Genomic DNA, 24,214 nt, shown 5'->3' on the forward strand with positions numbered 1-24,214 from the left:
TCCCGATATCCAATGTAACGGAATTGTAGCTCTGAACGACGAGCAAACCGTCAGATTGCGGAATTTACTAAAAACAGAGATAGCTCCAGCGTCCGATAAAATAGGGGCGACTACTTTAGCCACCCACCACATAGACGTAGGTGACCATCCCGCGATTAGACAACGAGCGTATCGAGTATCGCCGAAAATACAAGAAGCTATCGATGAGGAGGTTGATAAAATGCTCGCTGACGGAATTATCGAACCCTCACACAGCGAATGGGCAAGTCCGATTGTAATGGTTAAAAAACCAAATGGCTCCTACCGTTTTTGCATTGACTTCCGGCAAGTAAATCAGGCATCCAAAAAGGACGCGTATCCGCTACCGCGAATGGACAGCATTCTGGACAAACTCCGATCCGCCCGGTATATTTCGACTATCGACCTAAGTCAGGCATATTTTCAAATCCCTTTAACTCAAGCGAGTCGCGAGGTAACTGCTTTCATTGTTCCCGGTAAAGGACTTTTTCACTTTACGCGAATGCCGTACGGATTAACCGGAGCACCGGCTACGTTCCAACGGTTGTTAGATCGCTTAATTGGACCAGACATGGACCCATACGCTTTCGCCTATTTGGACGATATTATCATCGCCACAAAAACATTTGACGAACACCTCGAGTGGTTACGATGCGTTTTACGAACTATCCGACACGCGAACCTCACGGTTAACCCTGACAAATGCGAATTTTGTTGCTCTGAAGTTAAATATCTCGGCTTTCTAGTTAACGAATATGGGTTACAAATAGATCCAGACAAGATAGCTCCCGTTGTAAATTATCCGGTTCCCCATACAGTAAAACAACTACGTCGATTTTTAGGAATGGCTTCTTGGTACCGAAGGTTTATTCCAAATCTTGCCTCGATAACCGAACCACTGACGCGGCTTTTGCGAAAAACCCAATTATGGACTTGGGCTGAATCGCAATCTCTCGCTTTTGAAGAAATTAAAAACCGATTAACTACCGCTCCGACGCTATCGTGCCCCGATTTTAATATTCCTTTCGTCGTACAGACCGATGCTAGCAATTGCGGACTAGGCGCCGTTTTAACTCAAGCCGACCAAGACGGAGAACACGTGATCGCATACGCGAGCAGAACCCTATCGGATGCCGAAAGGAAGTACTCTGCTACCGAACTAGAATGCCTCGCCGTTATCTGGGCAATCGGAAAATTCCGCCCGTATATCGAAGGGTACCATTTCACGGTCGTGACCGACCATAGCAGCCTCCAATGGCTTCACAAGCGAAAGAATCCTACCGGTCGATTAGCTAGATGGTCACTAGAATTACTTGGCTATGATTTCACTACCGTATACCGTAAAGGCGCCTTGAATCACGTGCCGGACGCACTCTCCCGAATCCCGGAACCTGATGTTGCTTTAAATTCATTTTCTACCGCCGATGAAGCTACCGCCACTATCGTACCAGATCAATTAACCTGGTACGACCGCCGGAAACGCGACGTCGAAAACACTCCCGGAAAGTTCCCGGATTGGAAAATAGAGACTGGTCATCTATACGTTCGACGCACAGATCCTTTAATCGGTACGTTGGTACAAGATTTAAACGCCTGGAAATTAGTCATACCCGAAGAGCAACGCGAAACTGTTTTACAAGAAGCTCACGATGACCCTCAGTCCGGTCATCCGGGAATAGAGAAAACCTACCGCCGTTTAGCTACCCGTTATTATTGGCCAGGGATGTACCATACCGCTACGGAATACGTGAGGAAATGCGATACCTGTCAAAAATGTAAAGTGACCCAAACTGCCCCCGCGGGTTCAATGGGAAGGCGCATCGTAGAACAACCTTGGATCGTCGTAGCCGCCGACATAATGGGACCATTTCCCCCGAGTAAATCTGGCTTTGCGTACGTACTGGTAATGCAAGATCTCTTCACCAAATGGATTGAATGCGCTCCCCTTAGAAAAGCCACCGGACAAAAGATTAGTGAAACGTTCAAAGATTTAGTACTATCGAGGTGGGGAACTCCCCAGGTATTGCTCACGGATAATGGAACGGAATTTAATAATCGTACAATCAAGGAACTTGCGGAGGCCCATGGCATAAAACATACCACGACACCACCGTATCATCCACAAGCCAACCCGGTCGAAAGGGTTAACCGCGTTCTAAAGACCATGATAGTTACCTTTTTGAACGACGATCACCGAGAATGGGACCGACACCTCTCAGACTTCCGATTCGCGTACAACACCGCGCACCATACCTCACTCAATACAAGTCCCGCTTTCCTAAATCTAGGCCGCGTACCCGAACCGATTAACTCCTACCGACGATCAGCTACCGACAAAATCGAGATAGAATCCACACCTCCAAAATTATGGGCAGAGCGAATGACACATATCCAACTACTTAGGGACTGGGTCACGGAAAACCTTGACGACGCCTTCGCTAAACAAGCGCGATACTATGATCTCCGACGGCGAGATCCAGCTTTCGCTGTGAACGACCTTGTGTTAAAACGACAGCACACGTTGTCGTCTGCTACTCAACACGTTGCTGCCAAACTGGCGCCAAAATTTAGTGGACCTTACCGAATCTCCCGTTTTCTCTCTCCGGTGGTGGTTGAACTACAACAAGTAGATGGGAATAATGTAGTGGGAAAAGTGCATGTAAAAGACCTAAAGACCTATAAAACTTAGCCTTCGTAACCCAACAGCCAAGCCAAGCCCAAAATCATGGGAGACGAGGCCCCTCCACCTGCCTACGTCCTGCGCGGCTGGCGTCGGCTGGAGCCGTTTGCCGAATTTATAAGGTTCATGCCGGTATGGTGCCCGGACCTCGCCCGTGAGATCCGGCTAGCATATATCGAGGCCGAGGAGGACGACCGAACACTCAGAGCGGCCCAAGCAGCCCGGGGGACCGTACGGGAAATGCCTGAAGGTGTGGACCAGGCGGTTCAAACTGACCCACCAAGCGAGACGGTTGCCTGCCCGCCTTGCTGCTGCCGCTGTCGTTATCCGAACCCCACTACCGATCCCTCTGTCACCATCCCACTGATTTCCCCCCTACCCACCTTTTCTACCGCTTCTACCTTTTCTACCGCTTCTACCTCCTCTACCGAACCCCAACCTTCTACCGTTTTCACCGCCTCTCCCGACTCCACCCGTTCTTCTGACTCTCCCGACACTACCGTTCCCCTTCACTCCTCCTCCTCCCTAACTTCCTCTCCCGAACACAGCGGCATGCAGGAAGAAGAATCGATCCGGCCACCACCAGCCAACCCGAGACCAAGACGAACCGTCAGGTTCGCTGAGTCCGGGGCCAGTAGAGCGGACACAGCTAGACCGCGCGTATCACGGGCTGAGTCGCCGGACTTCAGCTTCACACCAAAGGTCCGCGTCGACGAACCTCCGACCGCAGCCGTTCCACCGCCCGCACCATCCACGTCGGCCCCAGCACCAGCCCCGGCGGTACGCGACCCTCGAGCGTGCTGCAACTGCGACGAGGTGGGGCACCTTGCACGCCAGTGCACAAAGCCCCGGAGAAAATTCTGCTATGGCTGTAAGCAGCCCGGGTTCACCAAAGCCGAATGTCCACGGTGCCGCGCTGGTTGGGCACTAGACTTTTTGGAGCGGTACCAAGTCCGGCCCCGCAAGGCGGACAGCGCTCATCTTACGGGTCCATACCAGCGCCGGGAACCGAAGGATCCGCCACCTTAACTGCCCTTCGATTAAATTTCTTTTCTAAATTCTATTTCGGCCCATCTAATTCAAAATTCTATTTCGACCTTCGAGTTTTTACTAAATTCATTTAAATCTTTTTTTTTCTCTCTCTACCGATTTTTTTTTAAGCTACCGTTTCTCTTTCTACCGATTCTACCGATTCTACCGTATCTACCGTTTTCAGCTACCGTTAACCTACCGTAAAGATCTAACTTCATTTCCGCAACGCTAAGCTATCGGAAAACTTAATTCTACCTTCACCGTTCAAGTCATGGTCTAAATTCCACTTTATTTCTACCGTTTGATTTATCCTCAAATGCGTAACTTCATTTCTACCGATTTAAGCTACCGTCAAAACTTTACTTCAGTTCTACCGTTCTGAGCTGTCGTGAAAATTTAACGACCTTCCTACCGATTTAAGCTACCGTGAAAAAAAAAAAAAAAAAAAAAAAAAACTCCGATTCTGACTTATTCCGTCAACGTTACCTGTTTCGTAATCACTCTAAACAACCCTCTATATCAACTGATTTCTCGCAAAAACTGTCACTGACTGAAGTAAAGGCAAAAACTCCTGAACCAAAATCAAAAACTAACAATCACCGCTCGGATGTACAAGCCAGAAATTACCTAACTCGCTTTTTGTGTGATCTTTTACCATACTTTTCTGATTTTATTAACGGACGCACACTATCATACGTTAAAAACTACCGAAGCATACGCGTTTTCCGTTTCTATCGTCTCTTACGTAATTTCCGTTAATTTTTTTTTGCTAGTGTTGTCAATGGACAACGAAACCAATTATTCGTCAGTTTACGGGTCAGCCTCCATAATTTCTAATAAGAGCCTTCGTGACTTTACCTAGGTAGAAGACCTGCCCGGTCTCCCCCTGGGGGGAGGGAGTTGTAACGTGGCGTTTCAGAATCGCCCGTCACAAGGGCACACAACCGCTATTATTTTTAATTTACGCGTCCTCAGCAGGGTACTCCAAAAGAACTCGATACAAAATAGGCAATATCTACTTTTAACTAATTCTTTTCTGTAAATTCTTTATTTCGCGCTTCGGCGCAAGCTAACAAGGTACTTGGACGACCACGATCCCGATCAACAAGGGACCACTATCTACCGTTTGCAGCTCTCGACGACTTCGCCTACTGACGGTCTCACCAGACTACACTGGCTACCTTGGTGCACCTTTATATACACCTGGGGTAGCATCCATCCGAACCTTCCGTATCGCCTCGACTGCCGGTGAACAGGGAGATAAAAATCCTCCCGGCGCACAGTGGTCCGAAAGCCCGAATTCCTGGCCAAAACCCCCAAAACCGAAAGTTATCATCCGAGGTAAAGCTTCACATATTTGTCAATAGATAACATTAGAGCTTTGAAATCCAAAAGGACAGATGTTTATATTCATTCTATGGCCTGTGGTAAACCCTCGAAAGTGACCTTTGTCAAGACTCGCGCGGGACTGTGGTGTGTGCACGCTTTCGAGCGCGGGATAAAAAAGGCTATAGTTTTTTCAATTTGCATCAAAATCGAGTCAACCAAAATGGATATTATTCCTCAAGGTAAGTGAATTACATAAATTTTGTGAAAGAACCAAGTTTCGGAATTTATGGCGATGATATTAATGATGCAATACGAGTGCTGCAAAATAACCTATTTCATTGAATTGCATTACTATCTGTAGAGAATTAGTTATGATCCCCGGAGATCCTGCGGAGATCTCAACGATTCCTAGTGTGAAAAAGTATAGAGAATGTGAAACCGTTGGCATCGCCTGCTCGTTTTTGCTCCATTGGTCAAAAATAAGCATTCTTTGAAGCAGTGTTTTGTCGACTCGGTCGGAGCCTCGTGTCCCGCCTCGTGGGATTAGTGTAGCGCGGCGATGCAGACTTTTTCTTTTGTTTACATATACCTGAGGACTGTTACAAATGTATCTGATGTAATGTACATAGTGTCCAATTTGAATTTCATTGGACTCGCACTACTGAATATTATCACGAAAGTGAATAATTCTAATTTATAAATTATTAAAAGTAAGTAAAATATTTGCATTTTCAATGATAGGATCCAAGATGGAGGTTGTGCAGTGGACACGACAGCAACTGTTTGATGCCGTGCATGAGGAACGGGACGAAAATCTCGATGACCTTATCGAAAATTTGGGCGTTAAACTGCTCAATAAAGCACCACATTTTTTTCGCATCGAAAAAAATGTGTAAGAATTAAAGAAATTAATTTACAAAATATCACTTTTAACAAAGTTGTATCATTTTTCACGGAATATTCCCGCCATTTTCGGTCCACCATTTTTAATTTCGCATTTTTGCATTCGTTTTCGGAATCAGCGACCCCAAAAACATTACTAGTATGAATTTCAGCGAATTGGTATCATTTTTCGCGAAAAACATCCGCCATTTTGGGGCCGCCATTTTGAATTTTGCATTTTTGTTTTTTTTTTCGGAATCAGCGACCCCAAAAACATTACTAGTATGAATTTCAGCGAATTGGTATCATTTTTCGCGAAAAACATCCGCCATTTTGGGGCCGCCATTTTGAATTTTGCATTTTTGTTTTTTTTTTCGGAATCAGCGACCCCAAAAACATTACTAGTATGAATTTCAGTGAATTGGTATCATTTTTCGCGAAAAACATCCGCCATTTTGGGGCCGCCATTTTGAATTTTGCATTTTTGTTTTTTTTTTCGGAATCAGCGACCCCAAAAACATTACTAGTATGAATTTCAGTGAATTGGTATCATTTTTCGCGAAAAACATCCGCCATTTTGGGGCCGCCATTTTGAATTTCGCATTTTTGCATTCATTTTCGAAACCAGCAGGCCAAAAAACTATAGGTATAGTAATACTAGCAATTTTCACTGAGAAATATTTGAGTTATTAGTTTTGGCCAAGAATTCGGGCTTTCGGACCACTGTGCGGCGGCCGGGGGCATCGTTCTTCAAAGAGGAACTAGCCGCCTTCCTATCGACGAGGACCGATTGTGTGGGTCGTGGTCCACGGTTTGGCCAACCGTCTGACTGCACGACCTCAGGTACAGGCAGCTAGCTACTGCCTGTACAAAAGCCGGTGGAGGTGAACAATGAGGCGTCACTCTCCACCCGCTAACTTTGACCGAGAGGCACCCTGTGTGTGCCTCTGTCGAAGAAGTCCCCGAGGATAGGCAGCCTGGACTGCAAACTGGAGCGACTATGAAACCGTACGAGTTGGTGTCAACGACGAAATCGCGAGCAGCACATTGCACAACATCTAGCGGTAATTTTTGGAAAACGTACGACCACGCAGTAACCGATATTCGCCACAGGGGGATGGCCTATTTGCGGTGGGGGTCAAGCGACCAATCAAAGAAGAAGAATCACCTCACGACAACCGCGAGATCGGCGAGCTGAACTACGACCTGCTATTCTACGCTCGACCTGTTGAGGAACAGCTTCAATTTTCCAATTGCTCTCCCGACCTCTCTACCGTTTTAAGCTACCGTTCTACCGTCTATCCTACCGCTCTCGTTCTACCGTCTATCCTACCGAGTACCTTTATCTTTCTAAATTCTTTTCCTTCTCTTTTCCTTTCCTTCCCAGTTTTGTTATTCTATAGTATAATTTAAATTAAAATCAGTTTGTGTGCCTGAGATCGACCGTTAAGGTAAGGCTTTTGCCTTTGAATTGTACTGGTACGAAGTTGCTCACAATTTCTATTCTTTCTCGTAATATTTATCGATTTTGCGTGAATCATGGTCCACGGTTGAAGTTGCTGTAAGCCGCCGTGTGGCTGCATGATTCCGGTCATTAATATTATATTTATTGTTTCTTGATTGCATCGTGTGATGCCATTTTGTGTGAATCATGGTTCACGACTTCCGTGTGACTGCATGATTTCAGTAATTCATTATTTTCGTATCTGAGCGACCTCGTAACTGCCAAATAATTATCTCTTGTATCTATGACTTTTCTAATTATTTGTGAATCTCTATTATTTTGCTTCCGTATTTTCTATCGTATTTTGAGCCCTATTGGCTTCATATTTTATTCCATACTCTCTTTGTAATAGTAGTGTGCTTTATATTTTATTTCTGTTATTGCTTATTATATTTTTATTTATTTTTGTGCCTATTGTATCGTATATCGAGTTCTACGGAGTACAAGCGAGCGTAGAATCACCCTTAGATATTACCGCATTTTTCTTTGGTACTATTGACCATTTTATATTATTTTTGCCTGTTATTTATTTCCCCGTATTTTGTTAAATTAAGTTCTGTAAACTATTCTTTTGTATTGCGGTGTATTTTCGTATATTTCTTTATTTTGTAAACTCTCCGAAATTCTCTCACTCTCATAACTTTGTATTTTGATATTCTCTCAAAAGTTATGTTTAGGAATTCACTATTTAATTCCTCAATTATGTAACGATTGTAATTATCGAATCTACCGTATGAATAATTCTACCGAAGGCTACCTAGTCGATCGTCTGCCGACTTGGTAAATTGTTACTAAATGTCAATCTCTCATCTTGGTTATAATTTATGGTAAATTTGACGTATCATCTATCGAACTACCGTTACGTTGTTTTCTACCGATCGCAGTAAAATTCTCTCGTTCTAATTAACAGAATAATAATTTTCGTAGTGTCATTTGCAACTTGGGTAAGATCACGTCGCCCAGTGACGTGTAGTTTTAAGTCAACTCTTGCATTATATCGCATCTCTCGGCCTACGTCTATTTTTCTCTGTTAACTACCGTCTCTCGTGTTAAAGCTACCGTTTACTGCTATTCTACCGATAATTTTTTATGAACAACGACAATTTATTTTATTAACTACCGCTATCGATACCATCTCATTTGCCTGTCTCACCTATGTAACCTTTTCGACAATACATGATCGATTGACTTATTCATTTTCCTTTTAACTGGAGTTTATTCTTTATTTGGTTATTTTCTTTAATTCTGGAATTACTGCTAGCTGCCTTGAACTCCGCCACTCTACCGGGATGTACGCGATCGTACCTGTGCCTAGCCAGCCATACAACGGGTTCTCTATTTATCCCTTTTGTACGGTCTTGTGTTAATTTTATTGATTTATGTTATTCTTTGAGAGACGACGCTAATGCGTCTGGCGCCCAACGTAATTATTTTGTTGTAGTTTAATATTGCGGATAAGTAGAGAATCGCGCCAAAGTGTCAACGGTAAGTCCTCATCCGAAAGTAACGAAATTTAGCGTTACAAATTAGCGCTCGACGAGGGGCAGAAAAGACTTAACGTTACAGGGTATTAATATAGATGAATTCTCTTCGGATATGGAACAGTTAAAAACTAACCAAAGAAGTAAGATAAATACCCTATTAGATAACTATAAAAGTATTTTCGCAAAGGACAAGTACGATGTGGGTAAAGTAAAGAATTACGAAGATTCTATAGACCTACAAGTAGATAAATATTGCTACAAACGACCGTATAGATGTTCGTTAGAAGATAAAGTGGAAACTGGAAAACAGGTAGCTCAATTATTGAAACGTAACTTAATTGAGGAATCCTGCAGCCCAGTCGCAGCACCATTCACATTGACTTATGGAAGAGATGAAGGAAAGAGGACTAGACTGTGTATCGATTCTAGAGATATAAATGAACTAATAGTACCCCAATCGCAACCCTTTCCCTTAATTGAGGATTTGATGGTTAAAACGATTGATTGCAAATTTTTGACAACGCTTGGCATAAACTCAGCTTTCTGGTCCATACCATTGTGAATTGGAGATCGTCAACAAACTGGATTTGTGACGCAAGAAGGTCATTGATTGCAAATTTTTGACAACGCTTGGCATAAACTCAGCTTTCTGGTCCATACCATTGTGAATTGGAGATCGTCAACAAACTGGATTTGTGACGCAAGAAGGTCATTATCAATGGACCTGCCTACCTTTTGAATTGAAAACGTCTCCGGCCATATTTCAAAGGATTTGAGTGAATATAATTCTAAAATACAACTTATCAAATTTCGTTATGAACTATATAGATGATTTAATGATTTTCTCAAGAACGTTCGACGAACATTTAGACCACTTAAAGAAATTACTATATGCAATTATGGAAGAAGGATTCCGTCTTAAACTGACAAAATGCAGATTCGTAGCTAACTCAGTCAAATATTTTGGTCACATCATTATGGAAGATACTATAACTCCCTTGAAAGATAATCTAAAATCTATAATAGACTTCCCGACACCACAAAATAGGAAACAAATATGACAATTCCTAGGCAAAGTCAATTTCTATGGAAAATATATTCCCAAGGTTTCAATACTGCTCGACCCTCCCCGCAACTTGCTGAATGAGAAAGGATGTGAGATTCGATTGGTCTAATAATTGTGAAATTGCCTTCAGCAAAGTAAAAGAGTATTTGTGCTCGAAACCAATTCTGACCATCTATAACCATAAGGCTGAAACTTTTATCTGTACAGACGCGAGCATCAAAGGTATCGGAGCTATCTTGAAACAGACACAGAAAGATGGTACGCAAAAACCCGTAGCATACTTTCCAAAAAAATTAAGTGATTCACAAAAAGAGAAGAAAGCAATTTTCTTAGACAGTCTAGCTATTAAGGAGAGCTTAAAATTCTGGCAACATTCGCTAAATGGTAATACATTCCTTGTCTACACAGACCACAAACCATTAGAAAATTCAAATATGAAAAACAGAACAGATGATGAATTGGGTGACATGACATTATATCTATCGCAATACAATTTCAAAATTAAAGACAATCCCGAAAAGGAAAACACGGAAGCTGACTGCCTCAGCAGAAATCCTGTTTACGAACACTATGAAAATGAGAAAGACAGATAAAAAAGGGTTAATTTTATAAGCATAGAAGATATAAAAAACGACCAGAGGCACAACACATGTTGAAAAAACAATGAGTACCTTATTATGGAAAATAACATCTATTGCAAAAAAACAAAAAGAAAAGGAAAAAAATAGTCTTAAGTGAGAATTACAGTAAAATATTAATAAAGACAATCCACAAAAAATTCTGTCATATTGGGATTAATCAAATAGAAACAAAATAGAAACCATGTTATATAGCACCACATTTATCAAACATAAGAAAAATTTGCAAAAGTTGTGATATCAGTTGTAACGAGGCATTTTTGATGCCCGTTACAAGGGGCTCCTTGAACCCTGGGCGAAATCAAAAATTTAGGAATTTCCGAAATTGAGTCGCGAAGTTTTTGGAAAAGAGCGCCAGGACTAGAGTCACGCATCCGAAACTACGAGAGGGGACACTTTAGCGACCAGCGTAAGATATTTCAGTTTTTTTTTGTTTTTTTTATTTTTCGAGCTACAACGGCATCAGGCAAGAAGTCGACACCGAATTCGAGGAAAGTGCGAAGTGGCGGACTAGCGACAATTGCGAAGGAAGGATGTCGAGGCTGCGGAGGGGGAGCCGACGCAGATCCCCGCATCGCGGGAATCCAAGGTGGACGCGATTCCCGCTGGCGGCCGGCGCGCCGCAGCCTCTTCCCGTTCACCCCGCCAACAATTGACCAGCGAACTTGCGACGGACCGACTAGCGACGAGGGAGCACCACGCTCACCGCCAAGATGTCATGGAGCTGCGCGGAGGACGAGATTGCGAGCTAGCTTTAAGTTCTGCGCAGCGATGCTATCGAAGGTGCGCGTCGAGTTGCGCGATCGACAAAATCGATGACGGATCGATTATTGCGTATTCTTGGGGGTATGACGTCACGTGTGGGATGGCGTATCGAGATCCGTGTTGCGGCAGGTGGTAGGTTTTTGAAACCACTCTAGTTCTGGCGGTCGTGATTAGTAGTCACGTTTTGGGGGAGTTTCGCGAAGCAATGGAGTCGCCCAAAAATCGCGAAGGGAATGGAAAGGGGGTTGCAAGGATGTAGAAGGTGAGCGCTGCTTCTATCCCCGCGATTGAATTTCGAACATAATTGTGAAAAGGCTTGCCGAGTAACGGATAGCCGTTTTGGATTTGCGTTGTAGAAAAGTACTCGAAATTCTTTTGCCGATTCTCTTGCTTGATGACCGTAGCCTGAGTACGCGAGTTAGAGTAAAATAAATTTTGAGTTTCTGAAAAAGTTGAGTAGAGTCACGGGTTTCAGTTGAATCTTTCTCGTTAGTGAAATCAAGTATAGCCGAATTTCGCTGTACCGGGTCGAGCCGCGTTATCGTTTTTTTTTTGTGTCACCTCTCGAGTAGGTCGGGAAGTACCGAATTGGAGTGCTCGGATTAGCGGGTAACGTTTTGGAGGATTTTGAAAAGAATTAAGTTCGGATGCGTTGCGATTGCGTATAGTTTAGGTTACGTTTAGTTGCGCCTGCATTGAGTTCCGTACCCGTTATTTAAGATGAGGTAGTTTGAGTTGGGTTACTTTGAGCTTGTGTTTAGGTGAAGTTAAATGTAGTGGTGCTTGCGCTTAGTTAAGTTTACGTTTAGTTAAGATAGTGTTTAGTCGAGGTTAGGCGATGTATAGTCGAAATTGCCGTAGCGTTGCGCAGCAGTTGAGACGAGAAGTGTGAGCATGGTGTTTTAAGTTGCGAGACCTGACGGCGCACCGTCGAATAATTAGTTTTAGTTTCGTTTCGAGCAGTAATCGCCATGGAGAACAAATGGCGAATTTGCAAATTGAGAACTGCGTATGAGGATTTTGTGATCGTCGAGAGACGTTTTAGTTAGGGAGCCGCGAGCTCATTAGAGCAAGAAATAGAGTAGGTTACGTGTAATTTTCTATTTAGTTTTAGACTCGCGATGAGCGATTTTTGAATTATACTTTTTTTTTGTTTTGTATCACCGCTATTGTGAAATATATGATTTTATTTTACTTTTGTTAAATAGCATGTATATTTCGAGTGTCTCTCTCTCTCTCCAAAAATTACCCCTCCCCTCTCCGCGGTACTGAGCTATCGAGCATATGCCCGAGGAATAGCGTATTAATGATTTCGAGGCGTGTTAATCACGCCAGGCGCCCAACAAAAACTTTGCGATATTGTTTTAGATCCAGGGTACATCGTGGACGCCAAATTATTGTGCACGCGGTAGGTTCTCGGTCATTTTCTCCGAGTGACCGAAGAGCGGGAAAAATCCACGTCACACAGTATAAAAAACAAGACAAGACTAAATGATAAATTTGGACCGATGTCACATCTAGGTCCAGCAGAAAGACCATTCCAAGTAATGTCCTTGGATATAATCGGTGGATTCGGTGGACAAAGATCGACTAAAAGATATCTACATCCACTAGTAGACCACTTCATGAGATGTGCTTATATCTTATGCTCGAAAAACCAACTGGCTCAAGAGTTCATAAAGTTAATTGAAAAGATTCCGAAAGAAAATGCGATTGAGGTACTACTCGCAGATCAATACCCAGCAATCAACTCAAAAGAATTCAAAAATCACCTTCAAGAGAGAAACATCGAATTAATTCTCACAGCGGTAGATGCCCTCTTTTCCAACGGACTAAACGAGAGCCTGAATCAAACCCTCGTAAATAGAATAAGATGTATGCTCAATAACGACTGTGAAAAGAAGGCTTGGTCGAAGATCGCAGAAGTATGTGTAAATGCTGTAACCAATATTTTTCATACAGTTGAGGGTGAAACGATACAACGATAATTGGTTACCCTACGGCGCAGTCACTAACCTGAATAATTAGATAGAGAGAGAGATACTAAGGGAGAAAGATACGATTGTTGGGCGCCAGACGCACATGCGTCAAAATAGATAATTAAAGAAAAAGACAAAGGTAAAGGTAAAGGTAATAGATAAAGGTAAGGTCAGGTTCTACGACGGTTTTGCACAGTTCGCTCAGAGAGACAAGATAATGGTAGAGGGGCGGAGTCGAATCCAATAGATAAAATAAGAAACAGGTGAAGCAGGAATAATGTCAAATATATTAAACAAGAGGCGATAAGTTTAATGACAAGCAAGTAGCTGAAGAGATTGAGTTACAATTACGATAAATGCGATAATTAACAATATTTACAGCCAGAGAAAGGTTAAGCGAGAGAGTTAACAAATAACGGAACGTTTTCCGAATAAGCGGGAAATATGCGCAAGCTCGCGATACTAACGGTAATGATTAACACGGTTTTATGATAGAAAGGCAGAACAGAAAAAGATATACTGTACTTAAATTAAGCGGTAAGCAAATAAATCATGAAATATGAGAAGCGATTATAAACACATGCGAAATACAACAATTGTAATAGTTATCACATTACCAGAATGATCAGAAATAGGCAGACAAGGAATTATGAATTACAAGGTAAATTCAAGCGACAGGTCAAATAGAAAATTAGCATAAAATATAGAGAATAACAGATAATACGTAGTCTCTAGTTTGCGGTAAGTGCGAGAGAAAAGGAGATAATATTCGGTACGATAGAAGGTAATTCAAGATACGGCAAACAATATTCAAGATAATTAATATGCAACGTACGGCAAACCAAATAGACTACGGACAACTACGATCAGCGATATTAGCGAAGAAAATAGTGAAAAAGATGTTATGCGATACGGCACAATACTCCAATGTCAAATGAACGACGAGCGGGACCGCGCAGCGATATAAGATCGCTCCCGCGGTACACTCACTAAGATACGATAATCAACGATAATAGATAGAGAGACAGATAGAAACTAATCAGAGAAAATATAACAAAATAGCAAAGCTCAATAGCTAAGATAAAAATTGATCCTTTAACGGGACGCGCTGCTAGACAGCGATATTAGACATTCAAATAGTCCAGAAGAGAAAGATAATAAAATAAACAATAGTCACTACAATGCGTAAGTAATAATCAACCAGTCGCGAAGTTACTTGCAATAAGACAGAAAAAGGGACAAGATAAGAGATAAGAGAGAATAAGGTACGAGCCCAGGTGGCTCAAGCAGACCAACTGCAAGATAAAGAGAAAAGATACGAGCCCAATTGGCTCAAGCAGACCAACTGCAAGGTAAAGAGAGAAAGAGATAAAGGTAAAGGTACGATATATTGCAAGTAATCTCGTGGCTTCACAAAATAGAAAAGGAACCTCACTTACGTAAAAGAAGATATAACAGGTGCGAGAAAATGCGATAAGGTAGCGATAAGACACAGAAGATTACGATAGCACGACTGTTAGTGTCAGTAACTGAACGTAGAGTGACGAGATGAGCGATGATCCTGATTTTCGTCGAGATGCTGTCACGTGATTCTTCCTCAAATTTGCGGTATTTTAATTGGACCAGCAGGTCGCGTAGGCCTGGTCCATGGGTAGGCGGCGATAATCCCTCGCCGCTTGATTTTCTATTCCCTCGACGACAGGTATCGAGGTATCGGGACGTCGGAAGGTGGTTAGAGATGTTTTCCTTCAGCTATGCGGTATCGTTGGTGAGAGGGGGGGTCGTACTGCTCATGTGTTGCGATATTGAGGTGTGCGGCAATATTACGTCACCGGTCCTTTGGACTTGCGATCGACTGTAACGCACTCCTTGCTTTACTGGTACTCCCCGTTGTAGCTATTTCGTCGGCGCTGCATCCCGGCCCTCGCTCATCGAAGCCCTCATGCCGGAACGATCTGGTGGTGATGGCCCTCAACCCGGATCCCCACACTAGATCCACCAGATCCACGTGGTCAGCATATCATTAGCCTATTCCACGCCGCAGTCCTTCGATAAGACGGTTCGTGAAGAGAAAACCGTCTTCTATTGGATAGTCAACGACTTAGTAGATGTTAGGGTCGGTTCAGCTCCAGGCTGATAAGTATCGTCGACGGGAGGCTTTGTTGTGTTTTTGACGCACAGCCCTGTACGCCGCCTGACGATGCATCCGAGCGGTAGAAGCATTCGTTCGTGGTTCGGCTCCTGGCCGATAAGTCTCAAATAGTTGGAGGTGCTGTTTGTGCGTCACGCACGACCCTGTTCGACAACTAGATAGGCATCCATTGGGAGTGGTTTCAGCGGTATTCGTTCGTCTGTAGTCGGTTGTGTTGATGTTGAGCTGGTACGTGACCCCTGTCAGGCAGTGTCCTGGTATCTTGACGTGAAGGTCTCGCGGATGGTTCTCGAAGAGCATTACAGAATTAGAAAATAGCATACAATTAGCTTAGTAAAGAGAAATCAACTTAAAGATAATTAGTCGTTCATTTTTGGAGTATTGGCCTCAGACGTGCTTTCGTTATTTTTAGCGATATCTGCACCTAGGGGAATGCGATAATTAAACAAAGTGACCTGATGAATGGTGAGTCCATGGACCTACTACCTTCGGAGTTGAAAATTATAAGCGACTGTTCTAAAAATCTAGAACAAGACCGAAAGATAGCACTGCTCAAATCAAAGAAATCACACGAATATAACAAAACTTTATTCGATAAAAACAGAATAAAGCATGATTTTCAAAAAGGGGATATGGTCTATGTAATAAATGGCAATAAACTAAATAGGAAAAAAATGGACGAAATAAGAATTGGCCCTTTCGAAATAGAAGAAAAAATTTCGGATTCAGTTTTTAAAATAAACACTGAAAGCGGTAAAAAATCTATGGGCTTATATCATGTCACGAAGCTTATTCCCATTGCAGAATAATTCCTGATACTCTAAGCTAAATTCACTTTTGAAGAGAATTGAGCACCTTAAGGGGGGGAGGTGTAAGCTTTGTGTACATGTACACACATACGCACCTTCAAGGATTAGACGTCTGGGAGGTGGCGACACCAGACGGACAAGAGAAGAAGCTGGGGAGAAAATAGAACAAGTTCGGATTGATAGATAAGGGAGGAGCATATACATTTAGTTGTTGATTCTTTTTTTTAGGTTAGTAACCCACGTGGTGCTTTCAATTCGTTTCATTAATAATTTTTTTGTTTTTGTTTCATCAAAATGAATTATGCTTTTTTTTAGACGAATCACGGTGTGTTATTGTTTTCATAACCCTTCGACGTATTATACATATGTTCACATTTCTCTTTTTCTATCGCCCCATAGGTATACTGATGAGACAGAAATCAGTGCTGCACCTTCAAAAAAAATGTCCTCGTCATGTAACAGTAGGCTGAATCTTTATGTCTGTACATCAATCAGCTGTTTTTCGCTTATTTTTCAGTAGATCTTTACCTTCATCTTCTGTTTTTGAACTATTGTGATATGTTAATTCTAAGATGAGTTATTACCAGTTAAACATATTCGATTTTTATTCACAAAAAAATCAACTTTAAACTAATATGGAATGAAACTTTCGATTTTCAATCAATTCCACTCCTAATATTTTTCGATACTAAAGTTCTATCGCTCTGTAATATATGCAGAAATAAAAATACAGCGGCGCATTTCAATAGGATGATTTTTTAATTCGTTCGGCGCATGATTTTTCAAGGTAATACCATGATATCAATGTGCTTCTGCTATTATGTAAGACAACGCAGATTCTTTAATATCAAAACTGCATATACATTTGAATTTTTGCTAAAAGAAAAAAAAATGTGAACCTCGTAACTAGTTAAATACATGAGTACACCTTTCTTCGATCATTATTAATCAAAGCTATCAGGTTATTGTGTGTGCGTGCGTGATGGCAAAGCTGCCGTATTTACAATGATTTTATTCTGATTAGATGTTTTAAGTGTTCACAATACAGCCATATATATTTGAAATTCGTCGCGAGAAGACACATTTTGGACCAGTGTGTGAAGCTTGTTGACATGTGCACACCTGAGATGTCTTTATGATGAAACATCTCTTTACATATACCAGGTTCGATTCCTGGCTTCATCGTTAATTTTTCAACTCACCTGAAAATTTCGAAATTGTACTCTTCTCTAATACAGCCATAGTTGGAAAAAATTTACGAAAATCGAAGCATGTTGTCAACGTGCTGGAGATCACTCCATTGAAAACTGTAAGAGTTCAGAAGTTAAGTGCATCGTCTGCGTAAAAACCAATGAAACTCCTGAATATAACGTGATATTAATCAGAGGGTAGACGACACTGAAAAGTATGCATCTCTAAGTTGTTATTACGGAAAACTATAATCTACAAAAATTTTCCCTTTCGTATCATCACTCGGACCAGTCCCTTATACCACAGTTGGTACAAAAGAAAGTTAAAATACCCAAAGAGTCTTTGCCACATTTATAACTTTCATAACAACCAAGATTGTGATGCAGTCGTTTCTGTGAAGAATTTCAGTTGCATCCAACAACCTGGCCCCTTATAAGGCTGCAACTAATCCGAAAATAAAAATATTTTTCATGTCAATATTGAACGAACTGCAACCTTGTAATTTAGTGATCGTAAAAGCTTCACCCAATTAACACAGACACGCACTGACTATAATTTGGTTGCGCTTATCCTGAGCATACCGTGGAATCTTGCAGACCACGCTCAGATCTCGCCAACCTTTGGCAGACTATGAGCAGATCGAGTGTGGACGAAAATTTTCAAACGCACGCAGGTTCAACTTTCTTGAATTAAAGTATGTTGACCTCTGGACCTTTTTTTCACATTTTATCGCTGGTAATCCTCGGCATATGATAATTATCAAAAGATCTAAATATAACACAGAAAAAAGCACAAAAAATCAATTGAGTGGAGAAACGAAAATTCAGAACCAATCCTTGTCCGTCACAGAAAAAAATAAAAGCCGTCAAACATTGATTCTGAAGAGAGGACATACCTTCCCAGAGTGTGTTCTTGACTCCTCTCAATGGCCAGTTGGACGCTGCGTTGAGATTGAAGCCGGCTGCTGGGCCACCGTTGTCAGTTGAGAAAACTATGATACTATTGTGCAACATGTCGCGTTGACGGAGCGCCTCAACCACAATGCCCACAGAATCATCAAGTTTGCTCAGCATCGCTGATATATTGGAAAAAAAAGAAACAATTCATAATACGTATCCATAAGCGGGGCAAAATACTTGTACGATAATTTGGCTTCGAGTTGTGAGACTCCAGCCGCGTGCACTTTCGTGACTTGAACATTAGGCACTAATTTCTTTAGGCAATAATAATGGTTGAACAAAGAAAAAATGCGAAGGGCAGCACAGGCCTTTTTGGGACGCTGAAAATAAGCCATTGGTTGTCCAAATATCTTAAACTTGGTAAAAAAATGTAGGTAATAAAGCGGTACGACTAATCAAATAATTATACTATATGATTAAAAATGAATATTCGTTTTTTCTGGAAGTAAGTTGGATACTGTTGCGGGATCGCAGCAGGCTCCTCGTCATCGGCGACATCTCGGGCAGAGGTGTGAGAGCGGGGACCCGCGGGCGGCAGTCGATGCCTGACTGGCGAACATGTAAGAGTGTGATGTGACAAACAATAAAGATATACTTAAGCTTTCATAAAACGGTCTGAAGTGTAATCAGTTATCCTGACCTCTGCTCGAAACTTCCCAAATTTTTGGAGTTATGGTGTTTGGCGTTCAGAAATGAGCATAATTTGAGATGTTTCTGGGAGAGGCGAGTATGCGGGATAATCACACTTTTGCTATTGCATTGTTATACATAAAGAGAATCGATAAACCTCCTCCGCCAAATGGTTAAATTAAAATGAATAATAATACACCTCTACTGTCTGATGGTTACCACATACATACAAGTGTAAATGATTAACGGAGATATAAATTTGAAAACTGGTGATTTCGAAAAATTAACGACGGAGCCAGGAATCGAACCTGGTATCTAGAGATGCTTGACCGGAGCCTTACTCCACCAGACCACCTAGCCGCCCTGACTCTGTTGTCGTTAATTCCTCTCATCACCAGTAAGTTCAAATTTGTTTTCTTGTGCTTTGTATGTGTGTAAATAATTAACTTTCGATATCGGATCGTTATTATGAGGATGATTAATAATGAACCTTGTAATACGGCATTCTGACACACGTGTTAATGATCTCTGATTCCCTTCATTTCGCGCAATAAATGTCCAATGTCAACGAACGGCGATTCTCTCACAACAAGGTCAGTCATAAATAATAGTTTCTTGACCTCAGGAATTTAGAAATAAATATTTTTCTTGGAAATAAAGGGCAGTAACGACAACCAAAAAATTGTTTACGCTTCGGCTCGGGTGGGGGCCCTACTCTGAACGATTATATATTACCAGAACCATCTCTCACGAGAAAAGAATATTAGGTAATAGGAGTAAATTACTTAAAATTAATCTTTTACAGAGAATTATGAGATAAACAAGATGCAACTTGTGCCGATATAATTGAAAGAAAATCACCTGGTAATAGCGTGCGGATATTTCAAATTTGATGAACAAAACGATAAAAACAATAATTAGAACTAAAATTAAAACCAAAGTACGCTAAAAAACCAATGTTAATTTGAAAAAAAAAGAACGATACCAAACTCCCACGCATTCATCTCAGTTTTTAAATTGATTTAGACACCCAACCGAAATTTACAACACAGATCGATTTTAGAACTTGCTGATCCTCCAGCGTGCAAACGGAAAGAGAACGAAATCAGCAAGTAGTAAGAAAGATAAAATGAGACAACGGGTTAAATAGTGTAACGTGGCATTTTCAATGCGCGTTCCAAACGGCTCCCCGAACCCTAGATGGAACTCGAAATTAGGGATCCCACGGATCAGACCGCGAATCCTTTCAAAAAAAGAGCGGCAGGACAAAAGTCACGCATCCGATACTCCGAGGGGGGGGGGGGGGGGGGGGGCAATTTTCGGTTTGGCAAAGACGATTTTCAGGATTTTTGTTTATTTTTTTTTTTGGTTTAGAGTACATGCGGCATCATATACGGGATCGGCGGCACATTCGAACGACGTTACAGAATTGCAGTCGCGACGGACCGCGACGATAGGAGGGCCTCGCGCGAGGCTACGGAGAGAGCGACAACGTAGAACTCTGCCGCGATGGAACCCAAGGCGGACGAGATTCCCGTTGGTGGCCGGCGAGCCGTAGCCTCCCCCTCACCACACTGACGTCAGGCAACCTCGCGAAGTCGTCACTACGCCACTGTCGAACTACGGGATACTGGAGACTGGACAATCAATCAGCACCCCGTGACAGCGGAAGTCAACGATAACGATAAGTTAGGCTATAAGAATTTCGTAACGAAAACGCCAATTAGAACGCGGGAAATTTGACAACGGATAGCGCCTATGTTCAAGGCATGTTCGAATTGCGGCCACGATTTGCGGAGCTCGACAATTGAGTCGTGGCGACAGTTAGAGGTGATTGAGTTTCGAAAAAGCAAAGAAAAGTTACCGAATTCTGAGTGTCATGGCCGAAACGGGAGTAGGCGAATTTTTGGTGTGGCTGCGGAGCGGTAAGCGCTTTTAATTCCTTGCGGACGCATTTCGAGTGCCATGTAGATCAGCGCACCGGTCGACGGTTGGCCAATTCTTTTTTGACTCAGAGCAGTACTCGAAATTTGTTTGCCGATCTCCTGGTTGATGGCCGTAGCCTGAGTTTTCGCGATAACGCGTAGAGTCAATTTGGTTCCTATATAGTCTCGCGTAGAGTCACGGTTTCGAGTTGAGTCATTTTCGGTTTGAAAGTGAGTGTAGCCAAATTCCGCTGCACGGGGCCCCGTCGAGTCTGCGTCTGTAAAAAGTGTCACTTCTCGTGTAGGTCGAGCATCATCTTGCGTAGACGCTCGGATTAGCGGGACGGGTTGCGAACTTTTCGGGAATGGCGACTACGACTGGAGCTCGGATGTGTAATAATACGCTATAAGTAAGCACGAAAAAAAAGCTTCCTAGATTTATTAATTTGGTCGCGGTTAGCGCGTCGAGTCACATTCTTTTGGTTTTAGTTTATGAATTGTTGTTTATTAGTAAGGTGGCGATTAGCGCACGTAGGCATAAGAAATTTTCTAGATTTATTAACGATCGCGGTTAGCGCGTCGATTATGATCAGGGTTTAGTTTTTGTCTAGCGGTTTATTGTTAAGTGGCGATTAGCGCCGTAGTTAGTAGAGGCCGGTCGCGGCTAACACGTCGAGTAAAATTTTGTCTTTAGTTTTGAATTATTGTTTACTTTTCAGACAGCGACTAGCGCGAGTAGGCATAAGAAGTCGTTCAGATATAGTCACGTTTTCTTTCTTCCTTTCTAGTTTATTATTTTCTTTTGGTTAGTTAACCTAAGTATTTGAGTACGGATCGCGAATTACGCGTTCGCAATTATTATTTTTTTGTTTTATAAATTTTGAATCGCAACGAGTGACGTTTGAATAATTATTGTTTTTGCGTTTTTTTTTTTTTTGTTTGCATCACCGTTGACCAAGAATATATTAGTGGATTCTATCATTGCTCTGTAAAATAACGTGTTGGTATTACGTATCTCGCTCTCTCCCGGTACCTAAAAATTACCCCTCCCCTCTCCGCGGTACTGAGCTACCGAGCATATTGTCGCGGCATAGCGCATCAACGACTTCAAGGCGTGTTTATCACGCCAGGCGCCCAACAAATCGTCGCGATATTGTTTTTAGATCCAGGATACCGCGCGGACGCCGATTCATTGCGCACGCGGTAAGTTCTGGGTCATTTGCTCTGAGTGACCGAGGTGCAGGAAAAATAATATAATATAGAATACGTATAGAATAATAATAATATGATAAGAAGATAAGTTCAAAAGCAAGCTCAGTCGATAATTACAAGTTATGGTTGATGTATCAGAGGCGTGTAAATAGCACTGAGATATTCGAAATCTTGTCTTAGATTGATAGCATTGGGATGTGCAACAATGTTGCATATTTCCAACAATAACCCTTTGTAATAAAAGGGCTCTACATCTAAAATACTGGTTCGATCAAAGTTGAAGGCATGATCAACGTCAATCGAGTGTCTAGTTAGAGCTGTATAATTATCTTCATGCACAGGAATGTTTCGTTTATGCTCATTGATTCTCGTATGTAACTGCCTACTTTTTTGTCCTATATATGACATATTACAATGTTTACACGGAATTTTATACCCGACGCAAGAACGCTTATCCAAGCGTAGCAGACCTTTGTCGGAATAAAACAGAGAAGATCGATCATGTGCATTTTTTCCGACAAATTGAATATTGTATTTTGAAAAAATTCTATCTGGAGACTCGAATAGACCAGCAACATACGGTATCGAAACAATTATTTTGAGATTAATAGGTGCAACAACTACTTCGTTATTATTGTTGGAAACACTGACAGACAGAATCGATCTGTATTTCTCATGTATATGTTTGTTAAGCAGGACCGATGGATAATCATTCTTGCGTAGTACATGATTGATCGAGAAAAGGTTTTTATTACGAAATTCGATACTAGATAATCTAATCGCTCTATCTACCAAGCAATTGGTCGTTCCAATCTTATATGATCTGGGATGGTGAGAAAGAAAATTTAAGTACCTCTGTGACCAGGTGACTTTGTGGAACCAATCCGTTTTGATAAGCTGATTATCATTGGTGATAAGGACACCGATGTATTATAAATTCTCTTGCCCGCGGAGAAAAAAAGTTATGTTAACATTGAGTAAAATTCAATAATTCAACATAATTCAGCGATCGATCAAGATTCACGTTAATCTTTACACTCTTGAGTAATGCATCACCAAAAATCAGCTGCTTCAAACTGCCCCTTTGGTTAAGGTGAAATTTTTCATAAATTGACGCACGAATTCAGGTGCGGCGCGTTCGGCGCACACACTGTACAAGGTGCACCGTAGTAGAGTGCGATGTCGATTAATTTGTCTCTCATGAAAATAATTTTAGTCCACTGAATTCGACTATTATTTTCATCAACAAATCATTATTGGTTCTTCAAAATGATGTATTATTGTCTCACTGTTGAATTGATTTTTTCAGGTTCTCTGGTAAACAATGAAGCGTTTGCAGTTGGTTTCACGTAACAGGAGTTGTATGATTTATTGGCATATCAATTGTAAGATAATGCAAATAATGTTTACAAAGGCATGGAGGTCGCATTGTCCGAAAAGTCCACAGCCCTTACACGTTATCCGCGGATAAAGGACAAAAAATTCGTAAATTATTATGTGACATGCGAGACAAATTACAAAAATCTAAAACGATTAAGGCGAGGCTTCTGGAGAAAAATACGGATTGGCTAAGCACAGTTGTCACCTTTGGGAACGATCGGATAATCTCAACAGAAAACGAGGATACAGCTGCAGTTCTTGGGCGTCGTCGCCATTCACAGAGCTTGGAGGACTCCAGTGAACGGTCGAAAAAAAGTAAAACTGCAGGTATTCGTAACCAGTCCAGCGCTGAAGAGCTTGCCCTTGCCACCCACATTAGTCTTTGAGTTGCAGGAAAATTTGACGACGCAAAAGTAGTGAAGGACGTTGCTCTGGGCAGTCCTACAAAAGCTTCCAAATACAAGCAAGCTTTACGCACTGTTACAGACGTTACTCGCAGTTATTATTCCGTTGGTGCTGCTCTTTCTCTGATAGTTAAATACCGTATGTCCAAACATGTGTATCACGGAATACGGTCTG

At 41.9% G+C, this 24,214-nt stretch overlaps 1 protein-coding gene across 2 annotated transcripts in view; it reads right to left on the reverse strand.

Moving 5' to 3' along the window:
* The window catches only part of LOC124295602 (arylsulfatase J), an 846,464-nt gene that overhangs the window by 391,274 nt on the left and 430,976 nt on the right, over positions 1 to 24,214 (reverse strand). For both annotated transcript variants that reach the window (XM_046746206.1, XM_046746146.1), the window contains one exon: positions 18,425 to 18,604. In XM_046746206.1, the coding sequence (XP_046602162.1) occupies positions 18,425 to 18,604 (180 nt within the window). The remainder of the gene's footprint in view (positions 1 to 18,424; positions 18,605 to 24,214) is intronic.

Source organism: Neodiprion lecontei, chromosome 1 (genome assembly GCF_021901455.1).
Source record: "Neodiprion lecontei isolate iyNeoLeco1 chromosome 1, iyNeoLeco1.1, whole genome shotgun sequence".
NCBI classification, from domain to species: domain Eukaryota; kingdom Metazoa; phylum Arthropoda; class Insecta; order Hymenoptera; family Diprionidae; genus Neodiprion; species Neodiprion lecontei.